Source organism: Fusarium solani (genome assembly GCF_023522795.1).
Source record: "Fusarium solani strain SB1 chromosome Unknown bctg00000003_1, whole genome shotgun sequence".
Taxonomy (NCBI): Eukaryota; Fungi; Ascomycota; class Sordariomycetes; order Hypocreales; family Nectriaceae; genus Fusarium; species Fusarium solani.
The window spans coordinates 20,813-47,110 of NW_027072154.1; the positions used below are offsets into that span (position 1 = coordinate 20,813).

At 51.5% G+C, this 26,298-nt stretch overlaps 11 protein-coding genes across 11 annotated transcripts; 3 read left to right on the plus strand and 8 right to left on the minus strand.

Annotated features, from left to right (window-relative positions):
* Positions 1-1,968: 1,968 nt before the first annotated feature.
* Positions 1,969-3,611, minus strand: MRS44_005568 (uncharacterized protein; the record flags this gene model as incomplete). The annotated part of the gene is made up of 2 exons (XM_046271991.2): positions 1,969-3,408; positions 3,462-3,611. 2 exons carry the CDS (start codon positions 3,609-3,611, stop codon positions 1,969-1,971), a joined length of 1,590 nt encoding a protein of 529 aa, XP_046140875.1.
* A 2,701-nt stretch (positions 3,612-6,312) lies between these two features.
* Positions 6,313-6,797, minus strand: MRS44_005569 (uncharacterized protein; the record flags this gene model as incomplete). Its single annotated transcript, XM_065621436.1, has 2 exons — positions 6,313-6,502; positions 6,577-6,797. The coding sequence occupies 2 exons, from the start codon at positions 6,795-6,797 to the stop codon at positions 6,313-6,315; spliced, it is 411 nt and encodes a 136-aa protein (XP_065477508.1).
* A 9-nt stretch (positions 6,798-6,806) lies between these two features.
* Positions 6,807-7,897, minus strand: MRS44_005570 (uncharacterized protein; the record flags this gene model as incomplete). The annotated part of the gene is made up of 2 exons (XM_065621437.1): positions 6,807-7,740; positions 7,890-7,897. The coding sequence occupies 2 exons, from the start codon at positions 7,895-7,897 to the stop codon at positions 6,807-6,809; spliced, it is 942 nt and encodes a 313-aa protein (XP_065477509.1).
* Positions 7,898-8,311: 414 nt separating this feature from the next.
* Positions 8,312-9,256, plus strand: MRS44_005571 (uncharacterized protein; the record flags this gene model as incomplete). The annotated part of the gene is made up of 1 exon (XM_046274791.2): positions 8,312-9,256. One exon carries the CDS (start codon positions 8,312-8,314, stop codon positions 9,254-9,256), a length of 945 nt encoding a protein of 314 aa, XP_046140872.1.
* Positions 9,257-10,381: 1,125 nt separating this feature from the next.
* Positions 10,382-11,951, minus strand: MRS44_005572 (uncharacterized protein; the record flags this gene model as incomplete). Its single annotated transcript, XM_046280610.1, has 5 exons — positions 10,382-10,881; positions 10,934-11,117; positions 11,169-11,567; positions 11,621-11,635; positions 11,697-11,951. 5 exons carry the CDS (start codon positions 11,949-11,951, stop codon positions 10,382-10,384), a joined length of 1,353 nt encoding a protein of 450 aa, XP_046140871.1.
* A 1,095-nt stretch (positions 11,952-13,046) lies between these two features.
* On the plus strand, positions 13,047-13,508 carry MRS44_005573 (uncharacterized protein; the record flags this gene model as incomplete). The annotated part of the gene is made up of 1 exon (XM_046274790.2): positions 13,047-13,508. One exon carries the CDS (start codon positions 13,047-13,049, stop codon positions 13,506-13,508), a length of 462 nt encoding a protein of 153 aa, XP_046140870.1.
* A 179-nt stretch (positions 13,509-13,687) lies between these two features.
* Positions 13,688-15,448, minus strand: MRS44_005574 (uncharacterized protein; the record flags this gene model as incomplete). Its single annotated transcript, XM_046281958.2, has 6 exons — positions 13,688-13,870; positions 13,922-14,010; positions 14,054-14,443; positions 14,491-14,542; positions 14,592-15,255; positions 15,333-15,448. The coding sequence occupies 6 exons, from the start codon at positions 15,446-15,448 to the stop codon at positions 13,688-13,690; spliced, it is 1,494 nt and encodes a 497-aa protein (XP_046140869.2).
* Positions 15,449-16,995: 1,547 nt separating this feature from the next.
* Positions 16,996-17,796, minus strand: MRS44_005575 (uncharacterized protein; the record flags this gene model as incomplete). The annotated part of the gene is made up of 1 exon (XM_046274789.2): positions 16,996-17,796. One exon carries the CDS (start codon positions 17,794-17,796, stop codon positions 16,996-16,998), a length of 801 nt encoding a protein of 266 aa, XP_046140868.1.
* Positions 17,797-18,433: 637 nt separating this feature from the next.
* On the minus strand, positions 18,434-19,204 carry MRS44_005576 (uncharacterized protein; the record flags this gene model as incomplete). Its single annotated transcript, XM_046274788.2, has 1 exon — positions 18,434-19,204. The coding sequence occupies one exon, from the start codon at positions 19,202-19,204 to the stop codon at positions 18,434-18,436; it is 771 nt and encodes a 256-aa protein (XP_046140867.2).
* Positions 19,205-19,769: 565 nt separating this feature from the next.
* MRS44_005577 (uncharacterized protein) lies at positions 19,770-21,978 on the plus strand (the record flags this gene model as incomplete). The annotated part of the gene is made up of 7 exons (XM_065621438.1): positions 19,770-20,171; positions 20,452-20,541; positions 20,652-21,044; positions 21,171-21,297; positions 21,378-21,497; positions 21,555-21,746; positions 21,815-21,978. 7 exons carry the CDS (start codon positions 19,770-19,772, stop codon positions 21,976-21,978), a joined length of 1,488 nt encoding a protein of 495 aa, XP_065477510.1.
* Positions 21,979-22,545: 567 nt separating this feature from the next.
* On the minus strand, positions 22,546-24,463 carry MRS44_005578 (uncharacterized protein; the record flags this gene model as incomplete). The annotated part of the gene is made up of 3 exons (XM_065621439.1): positions 22,546-22,596; positions 22,652-23,010; positions 23,068-24,463. The coding sequence occupies 3 exons, from the start codon at positions 24,461-24,463 to the stop codon at positions 22,546-22,548; spliced, it is 1,806 nt and encodes a 601-aa protein (XP_065477511.1).
* Between the last annotated feature and the right edge of the window lie 1,835 nt (positions 24,464-26,298).

Genomic DNA, 26,298 nt, shown 5'->3' on the forward strand with positions numbered 1-26,298 from the left:
TTAATAATATTAAGTATAATTAAACTATATTAATAGCTAAGATATATATAATGTATGTTATATTATATAAGTTGGACATGATGGCTTGATTGTGTGTAAAACTGTATCTCTCTGACTGGGTTGCCTTGATCTACCTTTGGGTATGCTATGAGGTTAAATTACTCTTTAATTATATTATACAAGCCTTCTAAGTAACAAAATAAAAAGGCCTAGAAAATTAAGCTTAAGTAGCCTCGAAAGGTCTTTTAGCTTTAAAAAAAACTACGCTTAACAGCTTACTTTAAAATAGGCTTATAGAAGATAGTGAGGACATTATGCTTCGCTAATAGCTAGACCTACTTCCAGACAAGCACGGGTAGTCTATCTTTTCCTAGCACCTTCTATAACTTCGCTGCTAATAGTTAACGCTTCACTTCCTCTAAAGTCAGGTCAGGTAACATTACTAGAGCTCTCTATTGCCTCGGACCTTCATCTTCGATATTATCTAGTAATAGCGGGAAGAACTTAGCTAATAGTTCTTCGGCTTACTCCCTATGGTTAGTCGTTACTATCCTGTTTACTCTGACGAGCTATAGGGCTTTTCCAAAGGCCATATTATCCCTAGATTTCAGGTACTTAGCTGCTTTCTAGATATTATCGATATCCGCTAGAGATTCGTTCTAGTAGGAATTCTTCCATTATCGTATTGCGTCATAATATTACTTTACCGCCCCTTTGTAGTATTTTCCAGATTGGAAGTACACATTCCTGCGCGCCTCGCGATTCAGCCTCGGTTTCTTCAGTACGTATACACGTATCGCAGTTATATGCAGTCATCAGTCCACCATCATTTCGCATACGGCGGCGGCTTAGCCTTAGGTATCAGTGCCTAGACAGCCTCCAAGACTACTGAAATCATCCTATCCGTTTTCTGCTACACAGAATCTCCTGCTAAGCAACTTCTCAGTGTGCCTACAATCCTACCATTTATCTCCTTCCAAGGCGCATTCTTGAGCTAGTCTCTCTCGCTACTTCGGAGTCGGGATCGACCTATCGAACGCCGTGTTGATAGTGCGATGATTCGATCTATGCTCTGTGCCATGTGTTCGTGCCTCGGAGGAGGAGGCTCCTAGGCATAAAGCCATTCATCAGATGGATAATTAGATCCGCCTCACCCTGTCTCTCCATTGACACCTCGTCTCCACCCCATAGTTAGTTGTGGCGATTAAAGTCGCCAGCAATGGCCACTTCCACTGCCCTCCCTGATCCCCGTCTGACGTCCATAAAAGTTCTGCGGAGGTTAACGCACGTATCTCGCAAGAGCCTGGATATCTCCTCTCGGTACATGGTCCGATACTGCTAGGGCTAGCCGCTCTGGGGGCCGTGCGATCGTTGCTGCCATGTCCGGGGACTCTGTCGGCACCTGCCCTGATTGATGTTGTTGTCGCATTTCTACCGCCGGTTTCAGCGATGGGTTCAGGTGGCATCAAATCATGCGTCTCTTTGCAGTGCTCTATTCCGTTGCGACTTACGTCAATGGCTCCTGTCGGGTTTCGCTACCCACACTCGATTGACTGTCAACGTTTTCATGAGGCCACGTTTGCAGCCCCTGACGTACTGCTTGGTGTTTTCGGCCGTGTGGTGGTGTCACGGAAAGACGCGCGCTGGTTCGGGCTAGGGCTGAGGCAGTAGTTTGGGCCAAACTACTAGCGGCCTCTTGGTTAGGTGCTGTGATAACTAATAATCAATGTCGTGTGATGTTGACAATTTGGTAGTACTGCTGAAACAGAATGGGCGAATATGAGACACAAGTTATAATTTAAATTTTAAATTAAGATGATATTACCCTGGCGCAAGATATAACGACTGAAAGATAGCTAGATACATCGTTCGACACGTTGCGCGTCTCCTAATCCGGTTGCTCAGCCTATATTATCAGAAGCAAAATGTAAATTTAGCCAGTTTATTGTAACGTCATTCCGGCCAGTGCTAATAAATGTACACAAACTCGTTGTTCTTTGAGTCAGTAAGATCTTTAAACGCATTCTCTCCCAACTGAGGGCCTTCGCTATAATCTTGCCTAACATTAATATACCGGTGCTCCATACTAAGATCGTGAATCTTAGCTGGCTTGCCATCTGCGACTCGCTTGTGCTCCTGCATCTTATTGAGAAAGAACAGGTTCACAACCTGGAGAATAATAGTAGCAATCATTGCACCAGTGATACCCATTGTCTTGGTCAATCCGGGCTTGTACATCGGCGCGTCGTTTGGGCTAAACAGGAGAGGACCAATAATGTTCCCGGCTGAGGAACCAATGTTATATAGGGACATGATGACGGACTTCTTTGTGGTGCCAGCGATGTTTGAGATCATCCAGGATACGATCAAGGGGTTTCCGGCGAAAAGGAAGGCGAGCATATAGTAAGCCGTCAGGAGAGGGGCAATATGGTCGCGGGGAAGAATGTAGAGCATGATGGCACCAGCCAGGACCGGGAGCATAGCTGCAAGGAGGAAAGCCGATTTGATGCGGAAACGGTGTGCGAGATATGAGGCAGGAAGGATCACAATAAGCTGCACAAATCCAAATGGAATGTTGAGGAGTGAGGAAATGTGCTTATCAAGACCGAAACCAGCAATGATTAGGGGGCCAAAAGTGTTGGTGACTGCTGCAGTGACGTTGAGGCAAAGCGACATGGCAATGAAGAGCCAGCTCTTGATCTCAATCAAGGCTTCAAGAGCCTGATCCCACTTGAAATTGCGACTACCCGTACCGGTTTGGTTGGCACGAAGGCGCTCGATCGCTTGCAGTTTCTCCCAGTCATTGAGAAACCGGGCGGAGGGGATGTCGCTATCCATGAGCCAATAAACGATGGGCGCTGTGACGACGGTAACAAGACCAACAAAGAGGAAGAGGATCTTCCACGGAGGGAGGTGGCTCTCGATCTGGGCCAGACCATATGATAAGGCCGCTGCAATCATAGTCGCAAAACCATTGGTGCCGTACCAGCAGGCGACTCGCATGGGCTGTTCCGCGCGGCGATACCACTGGGAGGTGATGACGGAGAACAATGGCAGGCACGCCGCCTCGAACAGCCCAAGGAGGAATCGCGTCGCGAGCAGACCGCCATAATCGTTGCATACGGCCATGCACGCCTGTGCGACCCCCCAGCCGAAGATGAGCACGGCCATGAGGATTCGGTGCGGTACGCGTACGATGAGCCAGGACGAAAAGGGCAGCCAAACCAGTTGTGCGATGGGGGCCATGGAGCTGACGAGGGAGTATTGGTTGCCGGTAAGGTTGCAGTCTTGGCGAAGGCCATAGATGGCGCCGTAGCCGAGAACGGACTTGTCGAGGATCTGGAGGAAGTAGACCCAGACGAGGATGGAGAGAATGTGCTTGTCGGTTTTGCGGCGAATATGCTTGTCCTATAGACATTGTTAGATTCGTAAATGCCTGGGCCTAGAGTGATTGGACTGACATCTTCCTCGGTCAGCTCAACTTGCTGGTCGCCGATAAGGTTGGCGGCTCGATCTCCATCCTTGGAATTGTTCCGATACTTGAGATCCTCTACATCTGCGACCTCAATACGGTGCTGATTGACATCATCAATGTGCTCTGATGCAGGCATATCTGTCGCTGTGCGGGCTGGCTCTCTAAAAAGAATTGAAGTCTAAGTGAGAATGGATGAAGAGGATGCTCGAAGTCGCTTGCAACCGGTCAATCTCAACGGCGCTCATCAACAACTTATAGAACAATTTCTACACCTCCACGGGAGCACTGTGGTTACCGCTTGGTATGGCTATGAACCAACCCCCGCGGGGGTGGCGATCCTAGATCGCCCCGCACCATTGCCGAATTACCGAATCTCTGCTCTCTGCGAGTCATTCTTCGAGAACTTAGATACCGTGCAGCGCATCTGTAGTGTTGAACATCTGACGTTGGCCCCCACGGAGAAGCCCTCGGCTAGCCCCCTCTCCCCTCTCACAGCATTCCCTCTCTTGCGTTGCCTTCTCCGCTCTAAGCTCCTGAGTTACGCAGCTAATGAGCCGGGTCTGGTGGAGTTAGGCTCCTGAGTCTTGATCCACAGCGGAACACAGTCCGATAGGCTTATGGATATCCATTCTTGATAAAGTTTGCCCAGGTTTAGACACGGGCGCATCAAAGGATTTAACACTATTAGATTCAAAGCTGCAGGCTTATTGTATTGCCGCTTGCCACTTAGTTTAATACTGTAAAACAGGTCTTAAAAGACTCATCCCATCTAACCCACTACGGAGAGACAGGTTGTTATTGGTAGTAATGTCGTAATAGTGATACAACCTACTAGATGCTACTTGTCGCTGCTATTTTCTGATCATCTACGCTGTAGGAATGGCACCTAGTAAAGGAATTGTTCACCTAGCAAAGTGCTTACTGGGTATGACTTTGGCACGGTTGCAACTTTGTGAGTTTTCCGACCCCGCATTTCGATATGTAACCTCTGCAGCCCCAGACAGAGGAACAGCGACGTGGGGGTACAGATGTGCCATCCTCCCCCACGTTACCCCGGGAACTTGCAGAAGACGGTGCGGGGATTAGCTTCAAATGTGGGCAAAGTTAATGCTAAGGCCTCTCCCTTCACCAAGGGAATGCGTCATAGAGGCCGGTGCCATTTCGGCTCTCCTCATACAATTCTCCCTTGCGGGTTTTGATGCCGACTTTCCCCCTCAGACGGAATCAGAGGCTGGGGAGAAAAACCTCTGCGACCAGCGTCGTTGTTTGGAGGGCCTTGCGCGCCCTCCAATATCTCGGTCTGCCTTGGCTCTGAAGGCAGTCACGAGGTCCGGCTGCGTGTCGAGACCAGCTTTTGCAGAGGAAGATGAACTCTCCTGAGGTCTTCTCAGTGCCTGTTAAGGCCCTGATAAGGCCCTGATGGGGCCTCAAAGGCAAATGCGTGGTCTGGCGGCCTGAAAAATGCCTCTCCACTAGCAAACTGCTGCTACCAGCTGCGGGGAAGAATGATTTTTTTTGCAGGGGAGTTGTGCGCATGTGACATTTCCACCTTTCAATTCCAGTCTAGGGTAATCGCAAAGGGTGTTTGTACTGAGATAGGCGATGCTCGCTAGTTTTTGGCAGTACCTCCGTTGAATTACATGCCCGGTTGCCTGTTCTCCACCTGTTAGAGCCTCTGCCTGTTTCCTTCACACATTACCTACATGAAGATGTGGATGTATATCCTGAGTATCTAAAGTTTGTCTAGATAAGAGTCACAGAAACCGATTACGGACTCCTGAGTTCCACTACACACGCCTTTATAAGTGACCTAATGACGTTATCAATAGATAATAAATCAGCAAACGTCCAATGAGGTTAATTGATTGGGGCCTACTAGCGACGGGGATGAAGGGTTGTGGCTATTGAACCAATTTGGCGTTGCCGGTAAATCTGCCATCCTGGACGGGTCAGCATGAAGAGAGTGATGGCTTCTCTGGCTTCCTTAATGATGACATGTCGTCAGTCTTGGCTGAATGGATCAATGGACAGCCTCCAGCAACGGACATGTTTGGGATGGACTTTTGGCGAGTAGTTCGACAGAACCGATGCCGGGTGCAAGGGGGTTGTGATTGACGCACAAGGCTGGTATACGAGATATTGAGATAATGAATAAAACCCATGCTATTTGGGTTTTTAAATTGATATAGCTTATGCTCCCATTGAAGCTTTAATTAAGGCGCAATTATACTCAAAGCTTGTGGTGGCGATGAAGTTGATGAGGAAGGATTCAGGTTGTGTCGGTTTAAATGCAACGCATTGTAGATCAACAAATGGGCCAAGTGTGCTTCGTACAAACGAAGATTAGGCAATAATCCCCAGTCGCTACCTGGAAACGCCGTAACAAATGGGTTGTGTAATTATTGACAAATGATCAAGGCGTCGGAACCGGTGCCCGTCTCGGACTTCCAGAGAATAAGAAGACAGAAAGTGGAGAATATAAGAGAGGAGCAGGAGGTTGGCCACTTTAACCTCACCGAGGGCTTCATGTTCGTATGATTTGGTATGTTCCCTGAGGGATGCAGCTCCTAAGGCTGGGAGTGGAAGTCGTGGCGTTGTACTGGAAAAAAGCCCCATCAGGGATCAAAAGACTTGAACCCAACGAGCGTGCATGAATAGAAAGGGTAATTTCATGAAGGTATGAAGACAGTGGGTTAGGCGCACGGGCGAAAAGAGTGTAATTCATTAAATTACAAGTAACCCTTGGTACAGTAGTACAAGATATTGCCCAGCCTTTGAAACCCGTCTACGTGTCGTAGCACTGGCCCTCCAGAATCGTCTGTTTCCTGGTGGTGCACTTACCGTAGCAAGCATTTCAGAGCCGTGTCTGGGTTGTCAGGGCCGGCTTGTACGGGCACCAGAACGCGCCATGCGGGTCCCAATGCTCCTTCACCCTTTGCAACTCCTCCACCTTCTCCTCCTGGAACAGCTCGTCCAAGTTCACACCAAGTCTCATCGTATTCGCAAATGTCTTCGGCGGAACTCCGCCTGCACATCGAAAAGTGTTGAAAAACTCGTCTACAAAGTCGACTAGCCTGTCTCTCGACGCCGGAGCTACGCACCACGTCAAGGCCGTGGGTGTCGAACCGCTATCTCGCCCCTCAAGGAACCTGTTCTCAATATCCTTCATATTTCCGTTGGCGCGGAGTTTATCTGGATTGAACTTGTAAAACACGACTGACGTGCGAGCCGCGTCGGGAAGCTGTTCCATGACTTGAGCCCATTTCGCGAAGCTCTCCTTGATGGCCTGGGGAGTCAAGCTTTTGATTCGCGCGGCATTCATGCTCTTGAATCAGCCATGCGCATTGAGCGGCTCGAAGCCGTCGTTGATGTTGGAAAAAGACACGAGCGCGTTGTACGCCTTGAGGGCCTTTCCGACAAGAATCACTTCGAACAACTTGGCAGTCGCCTTTTCAGCATCCTTAGAAGGACCGTAGTATGTCGCCGAGAGAACGATGATGGGTGAGCCAGTGGCGGGAGCACCAGGCGGACTGTATAGGAACGTGATTTGGACGTCGAGAGGCACGGCTGGTGGGTTAAAGGAGGAAAATGCTTCAACCACATCGTTGAGGGCGGCGGGAGGAAACATCAGCACACGGGTCCACACCTTGTTCTCGGTCAGACGCAGAGAAGAGATGGGGTAGGCCTTCATTGTTGCGGCCATGACAACTCCGAGGCCATGCCCGGCACCGCACAAAGCGTAGAACAAGGCGAGATCCTCTCCAGTCGACGACGACTCAACTTCAATGGCCTTGCCCTCCGCGGTGATGATGCGGAACGAGAGGGCATTGTCGACCATGAAGCCATGCAGGCCATTCTGCGACGTATTCCCCGCACCGAGAACTGCACCCATGGCACCCACGGCATTTGAGTTGGGAATGGTGGTGTAGTAACCCTGTGCGACTAGGTATTTGAGCAAGTTCCCCGTCCGCACTCTCGCTTGGAGGCGAACGGTGCTGGAGGCCTGGTCAAGCTGGATATCGTTGAAGTTCTTGGGATCGAGGTACGCGGTTTTGTTGTCGATGGTGGTGAAAGTGCCATGCCCGCCGCCGCCAGGAACAATATTGAGGCCGTTCTCCTTGGCAAGACGGCTGGCGGCGACAATGTCGTCCTCGGTGTTGGGGGTGATGATAATAGCCGGGGCGGAGAGATGAGACTGTGTCCATCGAGGAAGGACATCGCCAAGGTTGGTTGTTGCGTCGGGAACGATAAAGGGACAGGTCAGTCTGTCGGTTCCAGGGTGTAGAAGCCATGGTGAGGATTACTGAAGGTTTGAGTAAAGTGATGCCCTGTGCTGACGTTGCTGGGACAGTCGTCAGTGGTCGCCTATATACTATGGGAGGTGTCCGCTTCTTGCCTGCAAGTCTGAGACTACCTTTCCATTCCGAGTTCCAGTTCAATGGATCTTGGGCGAAACTCGTCCGGAAACTGTGCCTTGGTGGGACTCTATTGGCCTGTTCGAGATACTGGTGTGCTGTCGAGAGAGAGCGAGTCGCTACGTCGTGACACCCCCCATCAGCTGGCCAGTTCAACCCCGCTTCAGGGAAGATTTGCCATTCGTCACCGTAAATTGGCGGGGTCCTCTGATAAATCGGAGGCTGATTTCAGGAAGAGCCAAAATATATCATTCGCTGGAGTCTCCAGCGCAAACTTGCAACGGAAAGACGAAGGAGTCCGAAGTCCGAATATGTAGTACTTATAAAGGAGTTATTTGCCTTCACTGGTAAATTGTCGACTTGCACTCGTTCACTGGAAAATATTCGATCTGGTCGAGCAAACCCTGATTTGGAATTCATAATGGCCGAGCATATCAGCTACGTCGGCTCCGTCCCCTACTGCTACGCCAACTCCCTAGCTATGATGCTGGGTAAGGACAGCCCGTCGCCTGCTGTCATCGAGTTCGCCACCTCGAGCCCCTTTGGCATGCAGATCATCGGTGGTGACCTCGTATTCTTTGACCCCTACGGCTGGGACCCTGCCTCGAGCTTCGACGCGGCACTTAAGGCCGCTGGCTGGGAGGCGACACTCGAAATCGGCGTCGACGCCGACGACGCCCTCGCCCGCCTCAAGGCAGAGCTGGCTAAGGGCCGACCTGTGTTCGTCGGCCCCGTCGAGATGGGCCTCCTGCGATTTCAGCCTGAGATGAAGGGCGCCATCGGGGCCGATCACTACGTTGTCGTGCTGCGCATCACCGACGACGGCGAGGTTGAGATGCACGACCCCCACGGGCATCCTTACGCGACGCTCCCTGTCACTGAATTCATGGCTGCGTGGCAGGCCGACAAGGTCGGCTACGGCAAGCCGTATATGATGCGCACCAGCTTCCGGCAGGTAGAGCGCGGCCTCTCGGAGGAGGACGTGATGCGCCGGTCGCTCGACAACGCGCGTCGCTGGCTGTCCATGGATGGCGAGCACAACATGCCGCCGGGGTCGTACGGCAACGGCGAGGCGGCCGAGAGGCTGGCGCAGATAGTCGACTCCCCCGACACACTGCCGCAGGGCATCCGCGTGTTGCTCGTCGACTTCGCCGTCAGGGTCGGAGCGCGCAGACTAGCCGACGCGGCCACCTGCCTAGCGCGCATCGGCAAGGGCAGAGCGAGCAGCATCGTGGCTAGACAGGCCCGGCTGGTAGGGGCCCTACAGCTTCCGCTCGTGTCTGGTGAGGATGCCCGGGCGGCGTCGCTGCTGCGGGAGCTGGGGCCGACGTACAAAGAGTTGACGGAGGCGCTGTCAGAGGACTGATGATCCGATATGGCTGGCGGGCGGTTAGCTGGTTAGTGTCCGTCTCCAATTTGGCGGACCGCGGGGTAGCGAGAATATTCATAGAGAACCAGGGGTTGTTTTCTTTGAATTTGTTGAAGACGATTTCTCGCTCGTTCGCGCGCGCTCTCTTTCCTCGTCGCGTTCGAGAATGCTTGACAACCCATAGCTTTTCAGATATTGTCTCCAAGATTTTACGCTGTCGTTAGGACCAGAGTTCACCTATTTCCTACATTGCCTATGTTGCATTTTGATCCTTGCCTTTTGTTTTATCTCTCTGAATATTCTCTGAATGCTCTCAGAGTAATTGATTGTGCAATGATATATATAGGTCATGGAAATTGGGTTAGGATGTCAATTGGACATTGGGATGAAAGTGAAGGGGGACGCTAATCACGTATCTCAAAAAGACACCCTTGGACTTTTTCCAATCTCAAAAACTAGATAAAGCCGAACAGAGCAATGACTAGAGTCATCTGAGGTCTTTTCTTAAGAGCACGACGCCTTGATAGTGTATTACTCCCGTTTCAGACCTCGTCGTGCTAACAGCTCTGTTTCTGTGTTGAGAGTTCTGTACAAATGTTGGAGACAGTTATCATTAGAGGGCACGTTGTCCGAGATCACCGTTCCAACTTGATCCTCTATTTTCTGCTCTTGGACGATTTGCGAAAGCGTCACGGCAATGTTGTCTCCGCTATGACACCCGAGCTGGCGTCGAAGGGCAAGTAAGCGTGACTGGTGATGGCCCTAGTGGTCAAGGAATTGAGCTGTGGCCGCCATTATAGCGTACCGACTGGGCGAGGTCCAGAGGCCGAACCAGAGCTGAATTTTAGTGAGGGCGTCCGCTAACTATATTACTCGGCTGAATCTACTCGACCGCCAAACATAGAGAGTAGTAGCAAACCCTCTCTCTGCGTACCGGATTGAGGGGGGGGGGGGGTGGTAGTGAAGGAACCCAGTCTTTACAGCCTCACCACCTGCGGACTTGTTTCCCATCGGCCCCAGCCCTCAGGCTACTAAATCCATTCCCCCTGCTCTTACCTCTGAATATCCCCGGATTTTCCCTCTCTTGACAGTGTAACTCGTATTGAATTTTCCACCGTTGTTTCAATTCTTCTTCTGGATGCGAGGGAAGCTGAGCCACACCAACGCAACCACAGCGATGAGGGCGAGGACGATGGGCTGCAAGACTCCAACACCCTTGCTGTTCGCGATCGCACCAATTGCAAAGGGAAATACCGTTCCGCCCGTCCCTCCCATGGCCATCGCAAACCCGATCGCTGAAACATGAAGCTTGGCGGGCAGCAGTTTTGCCGTGAGCATGACGGCGCCGGGAAACAGGGGGCCGAGGAAGAAGCCCAGGAAGGCGATGGCAACGGCCGAGACGATGAACTGCGGGACGAGCCAAAAGAGGAGCTCGAGGCCGATGGAGATAGTGAGGTAGATGCTGATGCATAGTCGCTCGCCGAAGCGCTCGGTCACGAATCCGAGGACTGCTCGACCTAATGCCATGCCGGCCCAGAAGCCAGAGGCGGAAGCACCAGAGGCTAGTCTCGTCGCCTTTCGCACCCGCAACATGAATGTGACAACCCAGCCGCCAAGACCAACTATGCAGCTTGTCAGAAGTCGGCCAACGACGGGTCAGTTGGGGGTTCAAACCTTCGACGCCCATGTAGGCAAAGAAAAACAGCGCGCAGAGCCATGTCACTTTAGACTTCAGCGCATCTCGAGTCCCGGCGCCTGAGGATTCGGGACCTGACGCGTGCTCTGCCCGGTACGCTGCGCCGGTCTTATGCCAAAACGTTACCGTAAGACCTACCCATTCGACAACCGAGATACTAATCTATTAACGTAAGCTTTAGTTAGTCCAGGCAATTTAGACGGCTCTTCTTACCATGATATAATAGTAGGTATACCACGGCAACTCGGCAGACACTATCGAAGTAGCAATAAGAGGCGCAAAGAGAGCACCTAGCGAGTAGCACGAGTGTAAGAGTCCCTGAATTGTATTGGCCTTATCCATGGCCCCAACCCACGCGCAGAAGCAAGCATCGGTCAGCCCATTGCCAAAGCCACTAACCATATTGCAGACGACGAGGATGGGATACGGGGGATGTAGTGCCAGGGCGACGAAGGTAATAATGTGGCAGATAGGTGCCATAATGGCCACGCCTCGCTGGCCAAACTTCATATGGATCCAGGCATTAGTAAAGGCGGCGATAGAATAGCCTGCGAAGGGGGTCAAGAAGATAAGTGAGATGATAGTATAGCTAAGGTCATAGTATACTTCAAGCTATGACGAGTCAGGGCAAGGAGGATATCAGGTCTAGAACGAGTCAAACGCACAGACGGAATTAAGGCCTATTTGGACCACAGAGTTAGTTGGAACTATACAGAAAACGGTTTCGCGGACTAGACGTACACCAACGGCGCCATCGTTCATTCCAGCAATGATGGAAGAAAGGAACGCGAAAACGAGTTTGCCGACGTTCCCCTTTGGATAGTTCCACCTTTCCGTTTGCGACTGAGCATTAGGAGGAGGAACACTGTCGCAAGGAATCTCAGCGGGTGGCTGCTCTTCACTGCTCTTCCTGCCATCCTCGGCGCGGCGACATGTTGGAGATAGGCTGGCGAGCTCGAGCGGCTCCGTCTGGGTCTGAATCACTGTGGTTGACATTGTTGGCTTGGGCGAAGAGTATCGTCAATAGCAGATTATGGGACTGACGAGGATGGTGGAAGGGAGGCGATTGCGGGACACAGCCCCGAGTCACCGTATTTGTCGAACCTTGCGACTTCGCATTTTACCAGTTAACCGGCGATGAACCGGATGTCTATGAAAGTGAGGTTTGCGCATTGTCATTGGCTCAGCACCCTGTAATTCTCCGTAATCCACTTTAAGGGCCTGCAGTGTTGAGATCGGCTTTGCAGGGAAAAGCGACTCGCACTCGCCCGAGGTCTTACGCTGCCGATCTAATAGGCAACAGGCTGTTGCCTGACGCTAGGCATTGTCACATCGTATCACTAAGGCCGCTCTGACACACGGGCTGTATGACCAAGAAGGATCAAAACTTGGATGAAATAGATTGTGAGGAACACTTCGTCATAGCTGACGAATAACGAGGATCCAAGGAAGGAAAAAGCAGACTAACTTTGGTCACTCATTTAGCGAGAAATTAAGTGCTTGAACGCATAGTCAAAGCCCTCGTCAAATGTGATAGGTATGGAGTAGCGTTCACGCTGACCGTGAAGCTATTCACGACCGTGGTGATCCTTGCCCTTGACATGTGGCATTAGTCCATCCTTTGAAATTGAGTCTCTGAGAGTTGATTACTGAACGCGAGCCCTTGTTGTGGTGGCGGCTCCTCAAAGTTGCTTCACAACATGTCAGCAACCCCTCTTCCAAGCACCGATCGGAACCCGAGTCATCCCGAACCAATTCACGTCTCGCCTTGGCATCCCCTCATTGTGCGTCAAGTGCTCGATCGTCACTGGCCAAGCAAACAACTGCCCTCAATTGACTGCCACCAAGGTCCCGTGATATCGCGTTCACTTCGTGAATTTGAGTCGACGCCTCAACTGACCTGCCGCACTTGGCATTTCAGGCAGGCGAGGGCGTTGCCTCCAATCATTGCCAACGCACTTCTTCGGGAACTCAGGTGTCGTGGCGAGCACCCCAACGATAAACCAGGCCTCTTCCTGAGGCAAAAATCCCAATCGATTAATCACTCTTCATTCCACCACCCACGAAGCTAATTCGTGTACAACGCCAAACATGCAACCCGACAGCCCCCAGACCCCTTCTTTCTATCTCAACATTCAAACTGCCGACCCCAATGCCGGCCTTGAATTTTACACTGAACTTGGCTTTGTCTCTGTAAAGGAGTACTCGGACGACAAAACCAAGGCCTTCCGTCTGCCAGGCCCCAACCATAACATCTGCCTGATGATCCACGCCAACGCACGCTTCAAAGAGTTTATCCGCCCTGGCACTCAAGCTACCGACGCGACCAAGGTGACCGAGTGTCTCTTCTCCATTGCCGTTGAAGACAAGGAGGCGGTGGACAAATGGCTGTCCAAGGCGGTTGAGGCTGGTGGTATTGCAGACCCCTATACATATCCAAACTACGGAGCCGACTGCGGCATGTATACTCGCAGCTTTGCTGACCTGGATGGGCACATGTGGGAGATGGTGACGATGATTGGAAGCTGCGGCGGCGAAAAGGCTGACTCTTAATTTCGACTGCTCTTTTGGTAAGTTGATTGATCCTCAGCTGTTAATCATCGAGATATATTGACACCCAGGCATAGCCGATGAACCTGAGGTTTGAGATGTTTTGGGCTAGCTATTGAATTGAAACCATCCTCGGAATATTTCTTCACTGGACATGTGACCTCCCAGGAGTTATCATTGCATTAGACCTCGTGAAGACCACAGCCCAGATGCCTGATGCCCATAGCCTCCAGCTCATGAATCTGTCCCAAATCTGGACCAACGCTTCGCTTCTGGAGACTCCTCAGTGACTCCTCGCTCACCTTGGTCTTTGGGATCAACTTCGGCCCCCTCTGGTCGAGAACAGTAAGGATATGGGCAGCAGCCTGAGTAAAGATGTTAGGGAGTAGCTAACAAGGACCCAAACCATTACTAACCTTGGCATTGATAGTAAGCGTCTTCGGGTCGGGGTTCTCAATCGTATCACAAGCCTGGTGATAGCACGGGTCCTGCTCAACCGCGGTACCTGCTAATGTCAGAAAAGAAAAGAAAAACGAGAGAGATCCTACCGGTATGGAGGAAGCCAAATGGCTTGTTCAAGATTTGCCAGAAAGGAGCATAGTCGCTTCCATTGGTGAGGGAAGCAGGGGTAACTTCGAGGCCTTTGCTCTTGAAGTAGTCGACGAAGAGCTTCTCTGTGACTTCAGAACCAGCCGGAGCTCGGACTCCATGAGAACTTCCGTCGGTATCGGCAACGCCAAAGAAACCCTTGGCCACCATGTCGTAGTTGAGGTACACGAGCAAATTGTTGACCTCCTTCGCTGCAAGGTTGGAGCAGTAGTATTTGCTGCCTAAAAGGCCATTTTCTTCCGCACCCCACCAAGCAAATCGAATCTTGTTCTTGGTCTTGTACTTCGAGAGGGCCAAGAAGAGCTCAAGAATGAGTGAAGTACCGGAGCCTAAGCGGGTCAGCTTGTTTCTAGTCGCGGCTTGGGGGCTCAAGTACCGTCATCATTGATGCCAGGGCCTGCTTGGACGCTGTCAAGATGGGCACCCAACTACACTTGTGAGCTCTCTGAAACAGGACAATGGTGATGTTTGGCCTACCATAATCACATTGTGAGGGTCACCGCCTTGTGTCTCGGCAAAAACGTTCTGTGTAATTCGCTCTTCAATAGTCTGTGACTGTTGAAAGTGGGCAGTGAGAGTTTCGCCAGCCTCGAGTCGTTCCTTGATCTTGACGCCATCGGCAAGGGTGATGAAGCCTGCAGGCACATGTTTCTTGGGATTGGGCTCACTAAGCGAGCCAGCCGTGACATTGGTGCTGAGGTCATGGTAAATGATTACCGCAGACGCACCGGCGGCGGCGGCAGGGATCACCCGACCGGCCAGAGTGCTTCCAGTAGGGCAACGGAAACGCTGGACGAGGACAATTTTGCCCTTGACGTCCAAGTTATCATATGAGGAAGCGTCACATCCGGCGACACCCTCAGGTCCAAGGACGATCTCAGCAGTGATTCCCTCCTCGCTAGTCGAAGGAGAGTAGGTCAAGCCGTAGACGTAAATTGGTTCGTCGTCCACCTTTAGCTCGATAGAATCCACGAACGCGAAAAGTGCGGGAAAGTTCTGTTTCCAGACCTTTGCTCCCTTGACTTTCGAGATGCGCTTCCAGATGTAGTCAACCGATGCCTCGTATCCTGGCAGTCCGAAAGCACGGTTTCCTCCGTTATCAAAAGCGATGTCGTTCAGAGCCTCCAAGTTGCCCATGAGGCTTCACAAATCGTCAGCCCGTAAAAGCCAGCAGAATTTTTGGGGCCATAAGACCCAGATCTGGACCTGAAAACTTACTTCTTGGTTTTGATGTCGGACTGGAACCGCTTGGAATCAAGCTTGTGTCGTGGCTTCGCCCAAGTAAGACCTGGGGTCAGCGACAACAGGGCCGCTGCAGTGGTACCGAACTTCATGGCTAAGAATACACTATGATCGTGCACTTACAGACATTCGATCACGCAATCGTTAGAGGCGTGGGAAAATATTGCCCTGTTGCAGGATCCCATTTTATATCTGTGGCAGCGGCCATCCTTGCACCAAAATCTAACGTCATACAATTCTGATACTAACTCAGCAATCGTAAGTCTCGATTTCGGCTCAAAACCTGCAGGACCAAGCAAAAGAAGGAGGGGCTCGTACAAAAGGTCTCCTCTGTCCTCTACGCGAGTGATGGCATGTTCAAGAGTTTCACATCGGATATGGAAGGTCCATAATCCTTGCCAAGAAAGGCGGGAGCTTTGGAACCCACCGAGTAAGCATGTACCATTCGGCCGCTGGTCATGAAGAAGGGATTAGTGGCCAGGAGGAGATGTTATCGTTGAGCGGTGACGTCTAGTCTTGTCGGGATCGCATGGGCTTCTCCGCTCTATCCACCTACTACGCAGTGCGATCCGAATGTCGAGAGGCGGAGAAATGCAATGATTAGTGAGAAATGGTGTCAGGAACGGTTTGTTTGCGGTTACACGCAGGCTCATGTGCCCGAACGTTGACATGGGTTCGATTCGCGTATACTCCGAAGAGATAAGTGTAACCAGGATGAGAAGCGAGCCGTAATCGTGAGGCGCTGTTCATTGAGCTTGCCATAGCTCCTAGCAATGGCGATCAGTTTCTTTGTAGACTGATTCGGCAGGTCAGAAAGCATCCCAAGGCCTTGGCTGACAGGGATATGAAACCATAATAATAACCTTATGAACAAAAGTTCCCCGAAGACACTAAGGTCCAAAAAGGCATGAGAGAGCCATTGATGGACGATACCCCGCTTCAAAGTTGGATGTTGCCTGCACGCCGTTCTTCGAGAGGCTTCGCCTGAGTGATTTTCGATCGGGTGAGAATTTTGTGCCTCTGAATAGATCTATCTACTCAAATAGTCTTACGTTGCTCGTATTTCTACTATCAGACGTCGGCTTTGGTCGCTTGATTTTCTGTCTTTTCGTTTCCCTCTTCTGGGCTCTTTGTCATAGACGCTATTCGCAATAATTTCAGTAGCCTCATATCTAGATGTCCGTAGTTCGTCCCTTCAAAATTTTAGGCGTAATGCAATTCGTATGGATATGCAAAGTTCCATTGCTAGCAATCACTTATCGCCCGAGTCATATTGATATCGCTTCTGGTGTCTGCTTCCGCTAGCCCAACTTATCCCTTCAACTGTGGAAAGCCTCGGTCACTACAGGGGTGTCAAGCCAATTAAAATGCAAGCATGAAAGGTGCATTTTCCCCCTCCTAAATTAGCCTATGATAGAAGTCCCAACAATATTTCGAGTTGCAAGGTGCAACGTCACATGCTCACATCCCTTGGTTGATTGCCGGCGCCGCAGCCGCTTTTCATTGCTGTCGTGGCCCTATTGGAGGGCTTCACGCACTAAGGAGGCAGAGTCCTGTACTGTCGGAGAAGAGACGAACCTGATGCCTAGGCTATTCTTCCTCTCCTATAATGCTCTCTAGCAATAACCACAGTATGTTATTAAGCAGGCACTCGATGCGATGCAAACCACTTCTCAGCAAACTTGACTGCCTGCGGTAGGGAGAACAACCAACACTCTGCTCCACCAACCTTACCACTGGTGAGGCCGATTTCCGCGACAAAATCCTTCCCTAGCTCAAGAAAATCGTCGTTGCTCACAGCGACGTCCAACACTGTCATCCACGTCCTCTTTCCATCCACCAGAGCCGCAAACGAGTTATCAGCCTTTCGTGAATTGATTCTATACTCGGCCAGATGAAAACACGTGCAAACGTCGAACCCAACTCCCAAGAGTAGAACTTTCGCATCCACGTCTTCCAATCGTGTTAGGGGACTCTCCTCACCGAGCAGGCTATCCAGTGCATGCGCCTCCGTAACAACTTTCGAATTCGCACCAATGGCACTGAATGATGTCTGAGGATGCATACTCCTCACTGCGCCTGGCCAAGTTCGGACCGTTTCCGACACAACACCCATACGTTCGGTTCGACTGGTTCGCACGTCGAATACAGGCATAGTATCTCGAATAGTCGGCCACCATTCTCGTGGAACAGGTGGGTTAACCCACCCTGCTGGGTCTGAGTTGCTACTGGTATGCGTGGGAACGACAAGAGTGCCTTGGGGAGCCAGGACATCGAGAAGAGAGTGGACGAGGGTTTCGGCTCCACCATTAATCCAGCCAATACGACTGAGGGAGGAATGGGCGAGAACTGTGTCTCCTGGGCTGAGGCCGAGACTGCGAAGGTTGTTGGTCAGAGAGGATCTGGTGCAGAGCGGTCCTTTTGGGAGCGGCGGATGCATGGCTATAACGTGATCTGGAGTTGCGTAATGGATATTTATAACCGTTATTAAACAATATTGAAGCTTCAGGATAGATAGAGCATATTTTCAGGCCTGAAGCGGGCATCAACAAATAGGTAGTTGAACCAATGTCAAGCATATAAAGCTGTTAACTATTTGGGCATCTATTAAATGTAACTAATTAGCCTACCTATGTGGCATAATAAGGGTGGTCGCCGTCTGACTCAGTAGCGACCGACTGACTCACTGCCACCTGTACCCGCTGACTCGGGCCCCATGAGTCAAGGGGAAATTAAGAAGAAGAAAAAAACACTGTATGGTACTTGACTTGGAAACAATCAACACGAAATCTCGAAACTGGACTGGGCTCAACCAGTTCGTCGCCGGCCTCGCTGATGGAGGGCTTCGACTTGCATCCAAATTGCACCGCCGTATTGAATTCTTTATCTCTGGTCAGACAGACCATGCAGATCAACCTTGGGGTTGAACTACAGCCTTTGCTCAGAGACCCTCCAGAGCCCTTTCCAGCTGCCTCCTCACCAGCCACTCCGGCGAATCATCCCCCTCATTCATCACTTTATCCAGCAACACTATACTCTCACACCTGGCCCCCCTCAACCCCCTCTGCACCGCAGCATCAGAAATACCCGCCATGGCCCCAACACGGACTGCTGCTAGTGCACCGATTGAAATTGCCAACCCCCCCAATATCAATGCCCGGTTGCGCCACTTGAGTATCACCCCAGTCAATAATGCCAGTGAGTTTCCCTGCCGTGGGGTCAATAAAGATGTGCTCGCCTTTAAGGTCAGCATGAGACAGGACAGCCTCGCTTCCGTCTGCTAGTAGAGGAGAAGCCATGTACTTCTGTATATCCAGCTTTGCCAAGTCTCCAAGCTGTCTGTTACCCTTGATACGATTCCACGCCTTCAAAGCTCTCCTTGAAAGATCCTGTTGATTCACATCCTCGCTGTGCGGTACTCCGATCTCTTGTGCTGCACAGATATCCAAGTGTCCCAATGCCTGCAAAAATTTGGCCAGATCCTTCTCAGTTTCTGCAGTTACCCTTTGCGACATATGCTCGACTGATATTCCCTCTACCTTCTTGTACAGCCCATATCTCCATCCTCCGTTGGCAGTGCCCAGGTAAAGAGCGATAGGGACTACCTTTCTCAACTCATAGGGTATGCTTTGTTGTATCAATTCTAACACGGCCTTTTCTCGTCTCAGCGACTCGATGTTCGTTTGCTGATACGCCGGCACGCGTAGAATGAAGTTTTCGTTGACAGTCCAGACAATGTGGTCACCACCCTCGGTGCTGCGTTGCACGTGGACCGGTTTGAGCACCATCGGAAGATTCTCGAGGAGCTCGATAGCGGCATTGTCGGTGAGATACAGGCGTTGATCCATGGTATAGTTATGGCTATTTCGGGGTTGAGGTGCTTCGAAAGTTGGAATTTGCTTGTGGGTAGCATAATGAGGAAGCGCCTGTGGCTAGTTGAAAAAGCTAAGTATCAAACGTGTGAGTCATCCGGCGTGGTAATCATTTTACGGACGACTGGATGCGTACTGGATGATGGGCGACTGATAATAAACCTGTCCCTGGAAGACCTTGTCCTTATTTTGCAGTTTTTTATTTTATTCTTTTCATGAATGAGGGCAAATCTCTATCACAAGGTTGCAAGAGCCCTAAACAAGCTCTACGTCTCAGTAAAGTAGCCAACTAGACAGGCTGGAGCCCAACACACTATCAAAGCTTTCAGCGCGGCATATTTAGAAGCGACGAAGTTAGGTAAGCAGGTACCTCGATACGAGAAGGATAGGGGACTACCCCGATACGAGTAGATCTTATTTAAGCTCTACCCACCCCGCCTCAGAACAAAGGAAGGCAGGCACATCTTTGTTTTCTCGGCTTCACCTTTCTCTTGGCTTTCTCTCCGTCGTATTCTTCTCGTTCCTCTGCATCCTCGTAATCATGTTTTCCTTCACCAACCTGCTCCGAAAGACCCCATTCCTCCCTACCCAGACCCATGATATAGCGCTTGACCCACTCACCGTTGACGCCAAAACCCTCGCGACCGAACTTGGTCAAGGACACCTGAGCAGCGTGGACTTGGTAGAGAGGAGCCTAGACATGATCCAGAAATACGATGGCTATCTCCACGCCATGCTGAGCATCGTGCCAAGTGAGAAGCTGAAGCAGACGGCCGAAGCATTGGATCGCGAGCGGCAACAGGGGAAGCTGCGTGGGCCATTGCACGGGATCCCCATTGTCGTCAAGGTTGGACAGACTCTCCACGGCTCGGTTGTCCATTTCACTCTTCTCACTGTGCTAGGACAATATTGCGACTCATCCCGATCTCGGCATGCAAACGACGTGCGGATCTTGGGCTTTGCAAGACATGAGGCCCCACGCAAATGCCCCCCTTGTTGACAACGTCGGTCTCGGATATCTCCATTGAGTACAACACATAGTAACTGGGCTAACGGACGGATGCTTAGCTCATTCAAGCAGGGCTCATCATCATTGGGAAGACCAACTTGAGCGTGGGTTCATCCAACACAATCCTCGATGCGAATCTATGTTGACTTTGGGGGGTAGGAATGGGCATACTACCGGTAGGGAATCCTTTGAACCAGTTGCCTGCCACTGGTAGATGTTAGTGGGCGAGAAGACAGCTCATTCTCTGCAGAAGTTACACGATCCCGAGTGGTTGGTCTGGGAAAGGTGGCCAATGTCAGTCCGCGTACGTCCGGGGGGGTGTTGACCCAAGCGACACCAACAATGGTCACAGTGTATGTGTCATTCATGTTGTACCCATGTCCTAGTCTTCGTGCTAAAATTACCTCTCTTCAGAACCCCTGCGGATCGTCAACGGGGTCGGCTGTCGCAGTCTCTGCCGGATATGCACCGCTCTCTATTGGGACGGAGACGGATGGATCCCTCGTGTCTCCAGCGGCAAGGGCAGCTCTGTACACTATCAAGCCCACCATTGGGCTCGTGTCCCAGGACGGCGTCATACCTATTAGCCATACCATGGATTCCGCTGGACCAATGGCGAAGACACCATATGACCTTGCCACCTTGCTCGACGTGATTGCAGGGCCTGCTGCTGAGGGCTCGGGCGACTCGTTCATCTCAGCCCTCAATGGTTCTTGGGGCGAGCTGTCCATCGCCACTATCGACTTCAAGAAATGGTGGCCAGGAGAGGATTATCTCAAGCCTGTGGAGAGTGCAACCAAACAAATGGTGAGTGGGGTTTTTCATGTCTCTTTATCCTGTCCCGGGCTCTTTAAGTTGTTTCCTCTTTGCTTGTTTAACCCCTATCCCCGTCGCCCTGGCTGTAGTATCTTCTTGCTAAACATAGCAACGTAGCACACGGAGATTCAGGCAGCCTACGACAAGATGGAAGGCTTGGCAAAGAGATACATCGGCGACGCACCACTTCCGCTGCCCACGGCATTCATGCTTGACGGGCGCGACAGCGAGGACATCATCATGAGTAAGTCACTCGCCCATTTTTCATTTAGCGCACTATTTCTTGGGCGAAATCGCTTGATGTTAACAAGACCACACACACAGTGGCCGACTTCAAACAGGAGATTGACAAGTTCTTGAAGTCGGTGGAGCATTCCAAGGTTCGTAGTCTTCGGGAGCTCATAACTTTCAACATTGAGCATGCCGACGCCGAGATGCCGGCTGGTAAGCTTCTCCTCCAGGCTTCCTAGGGCCGCTCTAATCTTCCATTCGCGCACCCAGGCTATGATGACCAGCAAATTCTGCTCGAAACGGAGGACCTCGAGCTATCATCCGAAGACTATGACAAACATCTCTCTCACCTAAGAAAGGTCGCGCGGCAAGAGGGACTGGATTACATTTTCCAGAAGTACGAAGTCGATGTCATTATCGGATCCAGTGACACACCCATCACGGCTTTTGCGAGTGGAAGCGGTAGGTGTATCCTATCCATTAAAGAAACATCGATCGCGGAATAATGCTAACGGCGATGATTCCTGCAGGCTATCCCGTCGGATCGGTGCCCTTGGGATACCTGGACTTCAACGGAAGACCATTTGGCCTGGCGGTGCTGGCTGCCAAGAACCAAGAGGCCAAAATATTGAAGTTCATGAGTGCCTGGGAGGCCACTTTCGGTCCTAGAAAACCGCCACCAATGCTCCAGTAGTCTACTCAGCGTCAACTGAACTGCCCTGGCCCCCCGTGCCCTGCTCCATCCCCTCGGTTGGAAGGAGAGCAATCAATGGAATGACAAGCTAGTACACCACATCAGGGTCACTCTTTGCTGCAATCAGACATCGATTACCCTCCTATTGTACCACGTGACTCAATGTGTGGTTGCACGGGGCTGTCGCATCAGGCCAGGATTCTGAATGGGGGCTTTGCCCACTTTAGCTCGGCCGGGCCATGGCACCCCCAACCTGAGCGCCAACCTTGGCAAAACACAACCAAGCCGAACGCGGGACGCAACAGTCCATCTGGCGATAGCCTCAAATGGCCCTGCAACGCAAAGTCAAGGACAACGCATACGCTATGTAGCACCACAAAGCAAAAGGTCAGCGTAAAAATTGTTGAAGTAATTGTTACTTGTAAATGGATTTGTTTAATTGCGCGAAACATATGCAAACAGTAAAAGAAAGGCTTTTGAGAGATGATTGCTGCTGAATGGAAGAAAAAACATAAGAAACGAGGCACTCTGCGTAACAGGCTTTATTCCACGCGGTGCCCTTTGCTATTACCGGAAAAAGTGCGTGTAGATCCTCGAGTTTTCGTGAACTTCCATCTCCTGAGTGTACAGTCAGCTCCTGAACTCACTGCCATGATAGCGGGACTGAGCGTACCATCTTGAAAGCGTTGATCTCCTCCTTGATTTGCCTGGCCAGCATGGGAGTCATCAGGTTCCACGTCACTACCTCACCGCGGCGGTCGTACTCTTGGCTAGGCCAAGTATCGTAGAATACGATGTGTGGTAAGAAGGTTGCGTTACGCTTAACCGATCTATGAGGCGTGTCCTGGTGCAGATTGGGAGCAGCCATAAAGCAATTCTTGCTGCTAATCACGGTTGGGACTATTGTTCGATGCCCCTGAAACTTATCGTTCGGGGGGCTTGGAGACCTTGAGTTGGTCAAGATGGCGGGGACACTGGGGTGATCGAGTTCAAGTGAAGCATCTACTGGACGAGTAGAAGGGCGTGGGGAACCTGGGGCTAGCATCAATATTGGTTTGAGGAGCGCTCTGAAATAGAGGCTGTACGTACGCTTCAACATTCTTCCGCTGACTGCAGCCAAGAATTTCGTCCGTTCGCTGCCGCCGCCAACAGCACTCCTGTGGGACTTGGAGTTAATGCCGGAGCGCCCCAGGCGTTGAGAAACCTTATCACCCAGATTCGTGTCGATCGGGCTACTCTCGGGGTGGGGGAAGTTGTTCGTCGACTTGAGTCTGACTGTGATATTAACTCGCTCGGTTTCTTCCTCAGCAGTGATCATCGGCGCGGCAATCTGGCCAGCTTCAGGAGCAGGCCAATCAGCAAAAGCAACACTGCCAACCGATTTGGGTTGGAAAATCCCGGCCAATGAGCGACTGCTCTTCTTCATGACATGGCTTATTTTGCGGAGCATGATAGAAGCCGAAGATGCTGTAGACGAAATAGAATAGGCATCAGCTGAATCGCCGAGATATCCACCGTCATGTGTACTGCGCCTAACACCTACTGCCTCGGGTGGGATATTCACAAACTCGGCGTCATTGGACGATGCGACGGGGTTATAAGTCACTCGGGATGGGTAGGAATGACCACTGCGGCTTGGATTCTTGCTCTGGGAGGTGTTGAGGTGTGAGTGCGCAGCCGGGGGAGTTTGTGGGCTCCTAGCCTTGTCATGAGACGATTTGGGGGAGTCGGCACCGTACATGCTTTGCCGCTCTCGCTGGCTGTGGCCGTTTACGGGCGGCTGAGGGGGCAGTTGCCTGTTCGTTGTGGGCTCCATGGCATTGTAGGTGTTGTTGGATCGCTTCGGAGCTGCGGAATTTTCAGGTAGTGTCGTATAATAACGTTGCCCCGCGGTTGGCATTCCTTTGTTGGGAAGAATGGCATCTCGAAAGCGGCTATGCTGACTCAATTGGGGGCTCGCAGCCCGCCTATACCTGTCATGGGTAGCCTCGCCTTGAGAAGTTGGAGAGAAGGACTGCCCGGCAGGGCCCGCGACAAAACCGAGCTCAGTTCGGGGAGAGCGAAGATGGCGCGGACCCTTCTGGACGATTCCCATGCCATTATTGTACGCAAAACTCCCCACCAAGGAGTCGGGTCGACGGCCATCATAGTTAGCGTCGGGATCATGATGTCGGTCAAGGCTCTCCGACTGCCAGGACTCTCTGTGTTTCAACGTCAGGGTGCCTGTGGACGAGGATAGCTGGACAGGGGCTAAGTCGTCGTGGTATCCAGTGGGAGTGCCCGCGCGATACTGAGGAGCTAGAGGCTGTCCTCCAACATACTGCTGGCTATTCTGGCCTCGCCTTGTGGAAAGCAGGCCTGTAGCCGACGTTGGTCGAGTCGGAAGTATCACATCCGCTTCACTCTGCTGGGGGTAGGTATGTGCCAGGACAACCATACTTTGCACTGGCATATCCTGCGGGGTTGGGCGGCCGCCGAAGGCCATCTTCACGAAAGCTGTACGTGAATTCGTGTCATCGGTTGGTGGTTCGGGGGCTGATATATTGTGGCGGGAAGAAATTCGGAGCGCGCCCTACTCGGGCAAGGTAGGGCAGAAGCAACGGCTATACTAATGTTAGCACGCTATGTCCTCGAGAAATGTAACTGAGAGCGAGCCACGAGTAAGGCAACGATGAATCGCAAATACTGGAGGGGGTTGAGTAAAATGCTGAGCGCACACCTGGACCCTCCCGGTAACATGGGTACAGACGACAACGTCCCCTGAGATACCCGCTGAAGTTACTGTCGAAAACACGCACCGCATGTCAACTATATCAACTTTAGAGGCTAAAGCTGGTTTGCTTGATCGTTTCCTAGGTTGAGGTTGATCTCGTTGAGCATATAAACGATAGCCCGTTAAATGCCTTGGCTAGAAAACAGCGCTACCCAGACGGGAATTGAGGTTATACTGGCGGCTTCTTGAGTAACAAGACGCGCTTTGTCCCGGCAGGGTTGAGAATGGGTTGGTTATTCTTAGAAAATACGTGCCGTGGAGGGCATGAGAGAGTTTGAGTGCGAACGAGAGTCGTCGAGCGGACTGAGCCCGAGAGGTACCGTCCGCTCGAATACAGTATGGGTAGCTCACCAACAAGATTTAGAGGGACAGTTGTGGCAGGTGGGAAACACCAAGATGAGCTAGAAGTGGGCCATCGGGCCATGACAGCGAAGAGGATAAGATTAAGTCGGGATGCGCCGGATAATCCAGATGGTCTACCAAAGAAAAGCATCGAATTCAGTTTAGGACTAAGCCACAAACACATTAGAACCTCGCTGCCTCGTCTTCAGCGGTCCCTCAATAGTGAAATTGCTTGACGGCATTGGTGAGGACCAAGCCCAGGATGCGTCCCCCTTTCAACAATCTGTTTAATTCGGAGTATAATCAACTAGTGGCCTTGAGGTTTTACACTGGAGGGCCCACCGAATCCTAGGCTGCCACACTCTGCATGCGAGGATTACACTCCTGTAACCTGTCTAATGATCCCTGTTCAGCTGAAGCAGGGCGTGTTTGTCACGTGGGAAACGTTGCGACTACGGTCCTTTGTTTTTCACAGGCCGTTGACAAGCGTTTCGAGCACTACTGCATCTTGCCTGCGCCTCCCGATGATGCAGGAATGGCCGCGTAGTGAATTCGAGCAAGAGCCCAAAAGGAATTCCGGGGAGGCGGGGAGAACCTGTGGCTGGCTGAACTAGGCAGTGCGTCACCTTCCGGCTTAGTATGCCGCCGGAGTCAGGTACGATGCGACGGGCGGGCAACCAGTTCATCGATGTTGAGAAGAAATCAGCAAGTCGGGTGGCATCCTAGCCCTAACGGAGCTGTTTGCTGACAATCATGTCCTCCCGCTCTTGTACGCTGCCCGCCGATTAGTTTCACTGTCCATTCTCTGGGCTGTTCTTCAACGGTTACAGCCACCAACGGCCCCCCGCAACGAAGCTTATTTACCTCCCTTACCCCGGACGCAGCCAACACCGCGGACCGATCTTTTTTCTCAGCCTAGGGAAGTCCGAGCCAAAAAGTGCGTCCTTCCCCCCTCCCCCAAACCAAGACTAACCGATACGCATTACTATTATCAGAGCTGGATGCCCTCCGTTTGAGAAAGAGGCTGGCTGAAGCATCACTACATCACTAGAGGGACGGACAAGCCGTATGGAGATTGGTTGCGGCACTTGCTCCACCCACGCCAGCAACAGCAGTAGATGGGCAGGCCTCATCGGCGGTCTGCTACAGCCACCAAACGCCATCTGACGGTGGCAAATAAACAATCGATGAGAGTATTTCATACT